The 12,385-nt window shown below is 37.8% G+C and overlaps 1 protein-coding gene across 2 annotated transcripts in view; it reads left to right on the top strand.

Moving 5' to 3' along the window:
- Window positions 1-12,385, top strand: part of MEGF10 (multiple EGF like domains 10) — a 99,162-nt gene that overhangs the window by 80,968 nt on the left and 5,809 nt on the right. For both annotated transcript variants that reach the window (XM_061475664.1, XM_061475665.1), the window contains exons 16-23: window positions 62-190; window positions 3,228-3,356; window positions 5,017-5,145; window positions 7,111-7,239; window positions 7,768-8,004; window positions 9,426-9,553; window positions 9,711-9,834; window positions 10,866-10,910. In XM_061475664.1, coding sequence (XP_061331648.1) covers window positions 62-190; window positions 3,228-3,356; window positions 5,017-5,145; window positions 7,111-7,239; window positions 7,768-8,004; window positions 9,426-9,553; window positions 9,711-9,834; window positions 10,866-10,910 — 1,050 coding nt within the window. The remainder of the gene's footprint in view (window positions 1-61; window positions 191-3,227; window positions 3,357-5,016; window positions 5,146-7,110; window positions 7,240-7,767; window positions 8,005-9,425; window positions 9,554-9,710; window positions 9,835-10,865; window positions 10,911-12,385) is intronic.

Below are 12,385 nucleotides of genomic sequence, written 5' to 3'. Positions count from 1 at the left end.
TAAGGAAAATAAAATCTTGTTCTGATGACTAGGAGTTCTAATTCTGACAACTTGTTCTCAGTATGTCCCAGTGGCAGATTTGGCAAGAACTGCATTGGCATATGCACCTGTACCAATAACGGAACGTGTAATCCTATTGATAGATCCTGTCAGTGTTACCCTGGCTGGATTGGTAGTGACTGCTCTCAGCGTAAGTATCATCTTTTTTTCCTTTATTTTTGAAACAATTGATCAAGGTTTGGCTATTTAAATTCTCTATTTTTTTTTTTGGTAAAAAACCACTGTGTAAGTCAGAAATGAGGACTTCATGTTATATAATGAAGAGATCCTGAACTTCTGCATTTCATCAGCACTATCAGAAACACATCTGCACTATGATTTTCCTAGCAAGTGGGCTAGAACATATGACAGAAAGGGATCAATTTTCATTCTTCCCGTGTCCAAGGAAGAGTTGTAGAGAAGCTGCATGAAATTTGTTTCAGAAGTGGCAGCAAGGGTTACTTGTGCTAGATAAAAGAAAAAAAAAAGAGTAAATCCCTATTGTGTGAGTGGTCAAGCACAGCAATTGTCCACAGAGGCTCTGAAGTCTCCAGCCTGAAAGAGGTTGTGAAATTATCACTGTTGAAGATCCTTTGATGTTGGACTAGGTGATGCTAGAGGTCTCTTCCAACATGAAAAAGTCTGTGACTTGATGAATCTTGCATTGAAGAGAGGGTTCTTGACTTGTAGTTTGCTTGTCCATAATTATTCAGTCTTTCCATGGTAAGGTGAAGATATCAGGGCTTGTATTCTCAGGACAGTCTTATGTTTAACAGAAGTATTATTTTACAAATTAGGAGCTGAGGCACTTAAATGCAGTGTTTTTTCTTAACACAGTTGCATATAGAGCCACTGGCAAGGCACAGAACAGAGTCAAGATTTTGTCAGATAAAATTTACTGCTCTGGCTGCAAGATCATCCTTATTCTGGTTAAACTTTTGAACATCTTGTTAACAAACTTTTCACCATGACTTTTTAAAGTACTTACAACTTTTTAATGGATTTTTTTCTTTCTTCTTTTTCTAACTGTTTCACAGATACATATTTTTAGTGTCATTCTACCTCACTTGAATATTGTATTGGTATGCTAAACTCAGGGATTATTTTGCTCCTGACTTAAAAAGAAGGGTAATTTTATTGTTTCATATTTTATTAAATAATTAGGCACTCCCAGATGCCTTGCTTGGTCTATGCAAATTACTAATGACAGGAAATAAATATCTGAAGGAAAATTCTCACAAGAAACATATCCAAATCCATAAGGTACCAAAATGCATACAGTCTGGCTCACATGCCAAAATTTCAGCCAACCCATTTTTATGAATAAAAGAAGCTGTACAAGACCCTGATATGTCAAAATTCAAAAGACATTGTGGTGGGGTTTCCAGGGAGGTGCATTTCCTAACAACATGCCTAATAACATTGCTTTATATCATTTATGGGTTGACTGCTCCAGGTTAACGGGCTCTGTAGTAGTGTGATGTAACATCTGGTCAACTTGTTAAAAAAGCTTTGCTGGCTACGTTCCGTGAAGTGATTAGCATGCACAAGTCAATATGATACCAAAATAAATCTTGGACCCGTTTCTGTGAAAGCCAGTAGCAACAAAGGTCCCTGTTTTTATGGTAAAATAAGTAGGTATTTGGGAGAGTAGCAGAATAGGGGTATTTAGGAGGAGGAGGGACTTACTGAATCAATAACAAGAAAATGGTGCCAGCAATATGAATGGAAGCGTCTACTGAGGCTGTGCTCATGGACCGTAACAGAGGAAGTTTATTTGCTTTGTATAAAGGCTTTTCGTTCACATGGAAAATAATGATTCCATTAATTTCTTTTGGAAGAGTGACCCTTTTGAAACTTCTAACCTTTGGTCTGCATGTGATTTACATTCCTTCTTCATTGACCATTAATTTTGAATACAAAACAATACTAAAAATAATTGTGTGGCACAACTGAAATGGAAAGAACAAAAAAACAAGCTTAGTACTTTTCTTTCAATATAACATAGTGTATTTCTTAACAAAGTGAAATTTGCACCAAGAGAACACTGCAAAAATATAGCCTACACATAGATGAATCATTATGCAAACATTTAAAGGATTCAGGAACTCCTATTGCTGTCAGACAGGTCTCTGGACAACAAAATCAGTACCAGCAAAAGGAGTTACCAGCCTTTTTAAACTTACGCAGGTATAAAGCTAAGGCTTCGATGTCTGATCTCTTTCTTATGTCTTGTGAAATACTCGTGTTGTACTTCCATAAAGCTATTCTTAGCTTGTGCATCTCTTTAACTAAAGAAACAAAAAAAAAACCCCAGGATGTAAATCCTAATCAGCAGAAAAGGACTATTCTTGAGAGTACTTTCTGCATTTAGTGATATTCTGATGTGAAAAAAACTATCTTTTGCTGTGTCTGAATAGTAATTATCATTTTGGAACCGTTCACAATTCTAATGGCAGCACATAGTATCAAATTAATTCACCATGGCATTCTCAAAGCATTCAAAAATCTACAGTAAAATTATATCTTGTAACATGTCCAAATGATTGTGAAAAAAAAAAAAAAATCCCCATTTTATAGAGAATTACTTGGGTTTTAGAAATATTATATTGATTAATGGACCTACAGAAGCAACTGAATTAACATGATTAATGTATGGTCCTGATTATATGTACCACGTCTAGGCAACTGTGTACAATCTATTTCCAAAAGTAAGCTTAGTATTGGGTCTAAAGCAATAGATGTGTCTATTGCTCTTGGGTCTAAGGCTGTAAGATGTTTCAATCTTCTCTGTTCTTCTTCACTTTTGAGGCTTAAAGGGCTGATCCCCTTAATTGTGCTTATTGAACTGTCTGCAGGTTGAAAAATGAATTAAGAAAGGAAACTTGCATGGCTTTCTGTATGTGAAAGCTGGTATGCGTGTCCTAGGTGCTGAGTATCAAGTATGTATCACTGGTTTCTTTCACACTTCTAATCTTTTATCTATTTTTCAGCACTTTCTATCTAGACTAAAATGATTTCTTAGTTTAAAAAAGAAAAAAAGTCTGTATTTTTTTCTCAGAATGCAGCAGCCCAAAAGATATGTTTAAAAGAAAAGCAAACCCCAAATGGAGCAGTGGTTATATATGAATGTAAGCAGCTCATGGGTATCAAGGATCTTTGTCATTTGAGATTAATTGTTGTTTCAGCTTGCCCACCTTCCCACTGGGGACCAAACTGCATCCACACCTGCAACTGCCATAATGGAGCTTACTGCAGTGCCTATGATGGGGAGTGCAAATGTACGCCAGGATGGACTGGCCTTTACTGTACACAAAGTAAGTGACTTCTGTTATCCATCCTTAGTCTATAGTCATTGACAGAATTTTTCTTTAGTATTTTCATGCTTTAACCATTGATTTCTTCCCATGCTGCTGAACTTTTTTGATACAGAAGATGCAACACATTGCCTCCATGGTTGCAGGGGAGGCCCTGTATAAGCGCTATCAGAGTGCTGATCGCTACATTTGGGATCCTCTTTAGCATTTCTTCAGAAGAAGACAACTTTTGGCTGCAGCTGGGCATCTCCGTGGAAGAGTCTGTCACATGCACACACAGAATGACTCTGACATTCAGATGCTACCACTGTGTATGTGTGGTTTGGCTGCAGTCCAAAGCACTGACAGTGTCAGTTCTTCAACCATTCCCCACAGGGTGGGATGATGGTAACATTTAATTTCCTCTTTCTCTGAAACCATCCTAGCAAGTGCTCTAATAGCAGGGACCTGATGACCAAGAGTTGTGAGAAAAGATAGAGCTGACTCTGACTGAAGCCATGAGAACAGCTCCTACCTTAGCTGTGGCTGTGGTCTGCTGAGGCACAGTCCCTGTTGTCACTGCAAAATGATCATACAGTACATCTTGTATCTGTAACTGCTATCTCCAGGATCAATTGCAACAACAGCTCTAGCTCAGCACCTGTAATTCAGACACTGATAAAGTTATTTTATTTGGAAGTTAGAAACTTAACTTCACTAGACTCACAAATTTTTGAATTTTCTTCATGTAATTAATACGCTAATCTGATATTTATTTTTTTTTCCCAAGAACTTTTAATTAAAATTAAAATACTAGTCATGCAGTGGCTGCCTGCAAACTCATTGTATGTTGGGGAAGAGTTCATATTAAGTTTGAGAAGTAAGCATTTATTAGAGATAGATATTGATAAAGTTGGCTTCTTTATCACATTACAGCTTCAATTTGGTTTACCTTCAATCTGGGCACCCCTGGTGTCTGTAATCTGTGCACAACTGTTATTTTGAACTCAAGAAAATTAAGACTGCCGTCTTTTGCATTCAGTTCTTAAGTACGCTTTTCCATATAATGAGAACTCTCCTTTTTCAAGTGAATAATATAGTGGCAGGAAATAACTGATGTATTATAGGGCCATATGGATGCAGTTTGGGAAGACATTCACTATACTGGTTCAGCTGTCAGCTATCATGGTTATTTTGCTTCCTGCTGATGAATAATGATCTCTCTGTGGTGACATGTCTTCATGCTGAAATGGTATCTTGGCAAGGAGCTGAGATACAATATGTTTTTATTTTTTTATGTTTCAACATCAACTGTGCAAAAATATGTCCAAGGGTTCATTTGTCACTGAATAGAATCCCTGCTCTGGTTCACAAACTGCCCTCTTTCTCCTCCTTCAAATATCTTAAACCCATTTCTTTGAAGAGACCTTCTTGCTGCCTTCTTCTGAACATCTGCTGTCTGTGCAATTTCCCAAACTCATTTTTATGTAGTTTTTGCCTAACATGTATTTTAAACTACTTAAAATAGGGTAGGTCTTGATCTATTATGTTTATAGAATGCCATGCTGAATAGTAGGGCTATAGATATGACTTCTCAATAACATACTTAAGAAGGATATTTGCATTTCATTTCCAGAGCCGTTGTTTCACTCCTTTTCCCCTGCTTCTTTTTGTATTGCAGGATGTCCCCTAGGGTTTTACGGGAAGGACTGTGCACTGATATGCCAATGTCAGAATGGAGCTGACTGTGACCACATCAGTGGGCAGTGCACCTGCCGCACAGGGTTCATGGGGAAGCATTGTGAGCAGAGTAAGTAGGGATGGGAATTGTCCATGCATGATAGCAAATATTAAACCCTGAGCCAAACCTCTGTTGTTTTGGCTGGTGTTGTGATACAACCTCTTCACTTTAGTGGGAATTTTGATGGGGAAAGAGCTTCAGGAGTTGGACCTAAGCTTTTTCCAAACAGATCAAAGCCTGCAGAATTAGTTATTAAGACTGGTTCCGATTGGAATGGCTGTTTCTTTCAATTTATAGCTACATGTAAGAGGCATTTGTACTTCATTCTAGTTGCTTTGGACATAGTGCTAAAAAAACCCAACAACTCTGTCTTGTAAGTGTAACAAATGAATCGAAGTAATTGTCATTAGCATAAACCACAATGAAAACTAATAGAAAAGTAAAGAAGTACATCAATCCTAGAGGATAAAATTAATTTTATGATGTGATTTTACAAAACAATTTGATGATAAAAGCATCACCATTTTGTTTTCATATGTGTGTGATTCTTTATCCCAGGAAAACAAGAATAACACCACTGACATCAACAGTGTTACAATGTTGTACAATATTAAAAGAATAATCGGGCTTTTGGCCCAAGTTTTGCTAATGCTACAGAGTGGTGCTGCCACCCTTCATGGATTATATTGCATTGCAAATAAGCAGTCTTTTCAACCTCCTCTGTTATAAAAAATAATTTTGAATACTTCAGGAAATCTAGCTTTATAATTAAGTTTTATAGATTTTATACTTCATAGTATAATCTGATAATGATTTAACAATATTAAACATTTTTGCATTTCTGAATTTGAATTTAAATTTTAAAAATGGACTTTTCATTTCAATTCAGATTTCAAAATGCCAAAATACATTATAGTGTGATGGGGTTTGCCCAAACATTGTCTTCATTACTTCTAATCTTGTTTTACTGGGTATACCCAAGAGAAGGAGAAGGTATATAAGCATAAAATTCCACTTGAGTCTAGATTTACCAAGATTGTAAGAATATTTATCTAGCATCCAATGTGTTACATTATCTTGTAAATTATTCTAAGTTAGAAATACATAAAAGATGTGGTATATTCTTTTAAAGATGAAAACGAAATTAATATAGTTACAAAGTCCTGAGAGATTTCAGAAAATTGAGTCTCAGAAGGTGAAGAAATACCACAAATTCCTCAAACCGTCAGAACTACAGTAATGCAACCAGCCACACACTAACAGAGGTGGTGGTATAGAGGAAATAATTTTTATCAGTGTAGGATAATTCCCTATCATGCTGATTACGTGATGTAGAAGACACTTTGATCAGTAATTAATTACTGTATTGAAGTCATTTTGCATGAGAAAAAAATAACATAAAACTCTTCCAATGAGCTTATTTTTCATAATTTACCATTTTTCTCCTGTAGGTAGTTCCTTAATGTATACATTGCAGCACCAAAGTATGCTGTAGGCATACTCTTACTACATCAGCACATCTGTCATATGACATATCACTAGCCAGATGTCTGGTTCCACTCGTATGATTATGTGATATTTCAAGAAGGGATCTGAGTAACCTGTGAGACTTGACATTCTGGTGTAAAACTGGCACTTTGTCGCCAGTTTAAAGGGTCTTCTACCTTTTAAATGTTGGCGTTTGTGGGGGTTCTTTGTTTGGGGCACAGGTAAGATTTTGTTGTTGTTTTGGTTTATTTATTTTATTTTTTTTCCTTTCTTAAGTTCATTGCCTCGGCGACAGCAACAGTACAAGTAAAGGAAAACCACTTCTGAATACAATCTCCTTTCCCACGCATACACACATATACCGACAGGACCTTTCCGGAACACCCTGTTAGGTCTACTACTAATAACACATTGCCATCTGCTGGCCATGTATAAAAACGTATGAGGTTAGAAATGTATGGTAGCATGTAAAGCGCTGTAGATCTGTAACACGAAAACATTTAAGAAGTACTGTGTCTGATGTTTATTTGCACTTATTTTGTGCAGAATGTCCTCAAGGCACATACGGGTATGGATGCCGGCAGATATGTGACTGTCTGAACAACTCAACTTGTGACCACATCACAGGAACATGTTACTGCAGCCCAGGCTGGAAAGGGGCCAGGTGTGATCAAGGTAAAACCTAGATGCAATAAAATTATTGTAATTGTTTTATATAAAACTTGGATTAATATATTAAATGCCATATCTATATTATTAATTAAATTAACCTGGTAAGGCATGTGTGTTTAAACAGTCCATTCTATTAAATTATACATGTTCTGTAGATTTTTTTAAATATTAAATGCCTCAGTGATAGTTTGTTGGAGCAAAGAATTCAAGTGTAGATTTCGTAACATGTTTTGCAGTGCTCTGCTGTCCCAGGCTGCTCATAGAGCATGTGCTTTACCTGCTCTCTGCTTTTGCCTAGTGAGTGTTCTTACTTTTTCAGCTCCATGAAAATATCTCTTTCTTTGAAGAAGATGAATGCTTTTCCTTAAGGCTAGGATTGTCTTCATATTGCTTTCTGACATAGTTTTATTTTGGCATTATTAAATGCAGTTAAATTAGTAGAAAGGTTTAGAAGTGAAATATTGTCTTCTGCTCCTGACACATAAGCCTCTGAATTTATGCCACATATTTTCATTTCTTCTTGTATTTCAGCTGGTGTAATTATAGTGGGAAACTTGAACAGTTTAAGCCGTACCAGTACCGCCATCCCTGCTGATTCTTACCAGATAGGGGCTATAGCAGGCATCATTATTCTTGTCCTGGTTGTGCTTTTCCTGCTAGTGCTGTTCATAATTTACAGACAAAAGCAGAAAGGAAAAGAAACAAATATGCCTGCAGTAACCTATACCCCTGCTATGAGGGTCATCAATGCTGATTACACCATTTCAGGTAAGTGGTATTTAGAACAGGGCTTTGTCTCTTGATCTTGTGCTTTTTTAGCTGAGCTCTGAAGTGGTTCAGCTGTGCCCCTAACAGGGCTTAATTATGCATGCTTCACGTTTCTGCATTAGTGAGGGCTGCTGTGAGCAGGAACATACTCGATTTCAGAAAAGGATGACTGCAGTTCTGCCTTGGAAGCTTTCCTGGAAGGGGAGGCTGGGGAGGGGTTCCCTGTTTAGGAAGGGGAAGAGTGAGACACTGCTCTCACCTGCCTTTCACAGGAGAGAAGCCCCTGAGACCAAACTGACAGTGCTGGTGAACTAGCACACTAGACCAGTGGGATGCAATAGTAGACTTGTGTGCTTACCTTTCAGCTATCAGGGACACTTCACCTGAGTTCAGAATGAGTCTGTGCCAGCATCTACAGCTGCTTAGCTTGTTCTGCATCATAGTCTTTTAATCTCTGCTTTTGATACTATGAACATGGCTTACCCTGGTAAGATAAATTAACTGTAAAAAACAAGTGCCAATACACCTTGCTTACACTGTGTAACCTTTTGAACCCTCAAATGTTTTTTCTGCACTAAAATGTGGAAGTATGCACGTTTCTATTCCTCTTTGCTTATTTTTAAACAGAATTGAAAAGTGTGGCAAAAAATAGTTTCTACACACAATGCCAACAGCTTGAATACAGACAGACTGTTACAGCTGTAGAAAATCAGGATTTTACATTAGTTGGGGCAAGATTCTGTAGAGAGGCAGATAGCAGAGTGGCTTAAGTTTAAAACAAATTAAGAGAAGGAGCAATGCTCCTGAAACAGGAGTTTTCGACCTATGAAAGTGCATGTGGATGGGTACATGAAACTATGTGGCATATATAACAAGTATAGAGATATGCCTTCAGTACTTTCCTAAATATACAATTATCAGCATAGAAATCCTCTCAACCAAAAGGTGTATTTACATCACAGTGTTTAATAACTATTACCGTAAATTGAGAATAGATTTTTACCTATTCTGTTTCTTCGCTTCTACTCCTTTGTATGTTGAGCAAAAACCTGCTTGCTCTGTTAGGTTTAAACTCACTTACTATAAACTTATTAGGTACCCTTGCTTTTATTAGGAAGAACAGTGAGTACTTCTTTCTTTGCCTTCTGTATATTTTTATGATTTTATAGATCTTTAACATACTCTCTTTTCCACCATCTGTTTCCAATCCAGAGATTGAGATTTGAAACTTCAGGCAGTGATTAGTCAGTTACTATCTCTAATTTCTTCAAATGGATGCAAAATTTTTAAACTTTTTTTTTTTTTTTCCCCAAGAAACTGTATCAGATTCTGAAATCAGGACAGTACTGTCAAAAACATATCCTGAGAAAGAAATGCCATGTTATTTTTAATCGTTTATTCGTATTTCTTTTCCATTTCAGAAACCATTCCTCATGGTAGTGGCGGAAATGCAAACAGTCACTATTTCTCTAATCCTAGTTATCATACTCTAACTCAATGCACTACCCCACCTCATGTCAACAACATGGACAGGCTGACCCTGGCAAAGGTAAAGCATAAAAATCTGGATCCTTTTGTGTAAATGAGAGCCTTTGATTTGCTTCCCTAATGTTTCTTGTTTAGTTTAACTTTCCCTGATTATCACATGGAAATGCAGCAACTTTTCATCAGTTTCAGTTTCTATAAAGTATCTTTCTTTGATACAGGCAAAAAACAGCCAGCTGTTTGTGAACCTTAAAAATGTGGAACCTGGAAAACGAGGCAACATCATGGACTACACAGGGACACTGCCAGCAGACTGGAAACATGGTGGCTACCTCAATGAGCTTGGTAAGAAGGAAAAATAAAACAATAAGGAGAATGTGAATGTTACTTAGTGTGTTTGGGATGGATTGAAAAGCAGGGATGTTTTTCTGGTTCTCCACTTAGAGTAATGCCAGGCTTCTTAGACTGTGTGTGAGTTTCCGGGTCATGGATTTGACCTTCCATTAAGGCAGCATTCTTAGAGATAAAAAAGTAACTCCTTTTGAGGAACAGTGAATCAGTCACAGCAAATCAGTCTGATGCCCAATGGAGACAAGATGTGCAAAGTATCTCATTTTTATAAAAAGATTTGCTTATCAATTAGTTTCATAAAATAATGGGTACTGTACAGTAAGGGTCTGTTTTTTTGTACAGTTTTTACATTGTACAAAAATTACATATTCTTTTTAAATAAATTAGGGGTTGCATATAGATTAGTAACCAAGTAAGTGCCAGGTCTCTGAAGACAGTTGTCAGGCACTGCTGACTGCTAATGTTTACATTGGGATTTATATTGAGAGAAATCTGTTACTAACAGATAATTGCAAAGCTGTAGACTTAGACAATAGGTGTTTAGGCCATTTGTGCAGGCCAAGGGACTGGAACAGAATGACTTTGGGCAACACAATGGGAGTGGTTAACTTTGGAAGCAAAGTACCAAGAAATGGAGCTATCTTCAGGTCAAGACAGGATGCCTTTCTGGTAGATACAGTTTATCCAGACTAAAAATACTCTTTAAACAAACAGCAGTTATTAGGCTCATACAAGAGTAACTGGGGAAACGTAATGGCCCATGACGTATGTGAGGTTGAACTAGCTTATTCCATGGTGCCTTATGACCTTAACCACTTTCTCTGTTCAGAAAGCTACTGTTTGAAAGCATGCAAGCAAGTAGTAACAATGCTTCTGTACCCCTGTATCAGGCAGTTTCACAGGGCTTATAAGAGAATTATTCTGTTGAGGTAGAAATTAGTCCCAAGGCAATTTTAAAAGCTTTAGAAGTCGTTATCTAATCATTTTTCTAAAACTATTCTGTTTATTTGTGTTGTTTTTCTCAGGTGCTTTTGGACTTGATAGGGGATATTTGGGAAAGTCCCTGAAAGGTGAGGTGATTTTCTGATGCATTTACATGAATTGTGTAGACAGTCAGTTTACTCTTCTAATTTATCTTTGGTTTCTGTGTGAAGAAAACATAAAATAATTTTGGACTAAGTTATTCCTAGACATTAAATCAATGCATGAATTTTTATTTTTTTTTCTTTTGAGTGGCAGGTTTAAATAAAATAAAATAAAAATCCCAACAAACTACAAAAAAACAAAACAGCAAGCCAAGCCTTTTTAAGTTCCCTATGTGTCACATCCATCAAATGTTTCTGTAACAGCTGAGTCACAAAATAGTCCTATTCTAAATAGCAGAACAGGGATGGCCCTGGAAATCAGCCTAGAGAGCCAGGTAAGGCTGCATGCTGCCTCTGAAAGGCTTTAAAAGAGATACATAACAACCCCATGCAGCACTACAGACCTCGGAAAGCGTGGCTGGGAAGGTGCTCCATGGAAAAGGACCTTGGGGTGCTGACTGATGGAGCTGAACATGAGCCAGCTTGGGCCCAGGCAGCCAAGAAAGCCAATGGCATCCTGGCCTGTATGAGCAATAGTGTGGCCAGCAGTGCCAGGGCAGTGATCATCCCCCTGCACTCGGCACTGGTGAACCTGCACCTCAAATCCTGTGTTCAGTTCTGGGCCCCTCACTACAAGAGAGACACTGAGGAGGTGGAGTGGGTCCAGAGAAGGGCAATGAAGCTGCTGAAGGGTCTGGAGAGTAAGTCTTATGAGGAGCAGCTGAGGGACCTGGGGGTGTTGAGTCTGGAGAAGAGGAGGCTCATGGGGCTCTCTCAACTACCTGAAAGGAGGTTGTAGTGAGGTGTGGGTCAGTCTCTTCTCCCAAGAAACAAGCGTCAGGACAAGAGGTAATGGCCTCAAGCTGCACCAGGGGAGGTTTAGATTGGATGTAGGAAAAATTTCTTCACAGAGAGGGTGATCAGGCATTAGAATAGGCTGCCCAGAGAATTGCTGGAATCACCATCCCTGGAGATACTTAAAAGATGTGTAGATGTGGTGCTTATGGAAAGGTTTAGTGATGGACTTGGCAGTGCTGGGTTAACAGTTGGACCCAGTGAACTTAAAGGTCTTTTCCAACCTAAACAATTATATGGTTAACGGAAGCCCAATTAAAAATATATTAAAGCAGTCACAAAGTTAAGCACCTACCCACTGACAGGTTCGCTAAGGTTGGTCTCATACTACATATTCAGAGTCAGGAACAAGCTGAGAAAGTGTCAGCTCCAGAGCTTAAATAGCATAACACAGAACAACACAGAAAACAAAGGAACACAGACACCACAAAATCTCTTCCCAGCATAAGAAAACACATCATCTCTTAAACTACAGTTATCCGTTCTTCAGTTAAATCCTGAAATAACAAGCCACCTGATGTTTTCTTTTCAGTTCTATGTGCACCTTACAGAAACTTTTAAGAAGCTGGTTTCTCTTCCAGTGTGGCCTCATACTCAAATTCTGA

This window comes from Pezoporus flaviventris, unplaced genomic scaffold, assembly GCF_033815535.1.
Source record: "Pezoporus flaviventris isolate CSIRO_AGI_PZ_B2104156 unplaced genomic scaffold, CSIRO_AGI_Pfla_v1 ptg000086l, whole genome shotgun sequence".
NCBI classification, from domain to species: domain Eukaryota; kingdom Metazoa; phylum Chordata; class Aves; order Psittaciformes; family Psittacidae; genus Pezoporus; species Pezoporus flaviventris.
The sequence above is the reverse complement of the archived record's forward strand: the minus strand, read 5'-3'. Positions and strand labels throughout refer to the sequence as shown.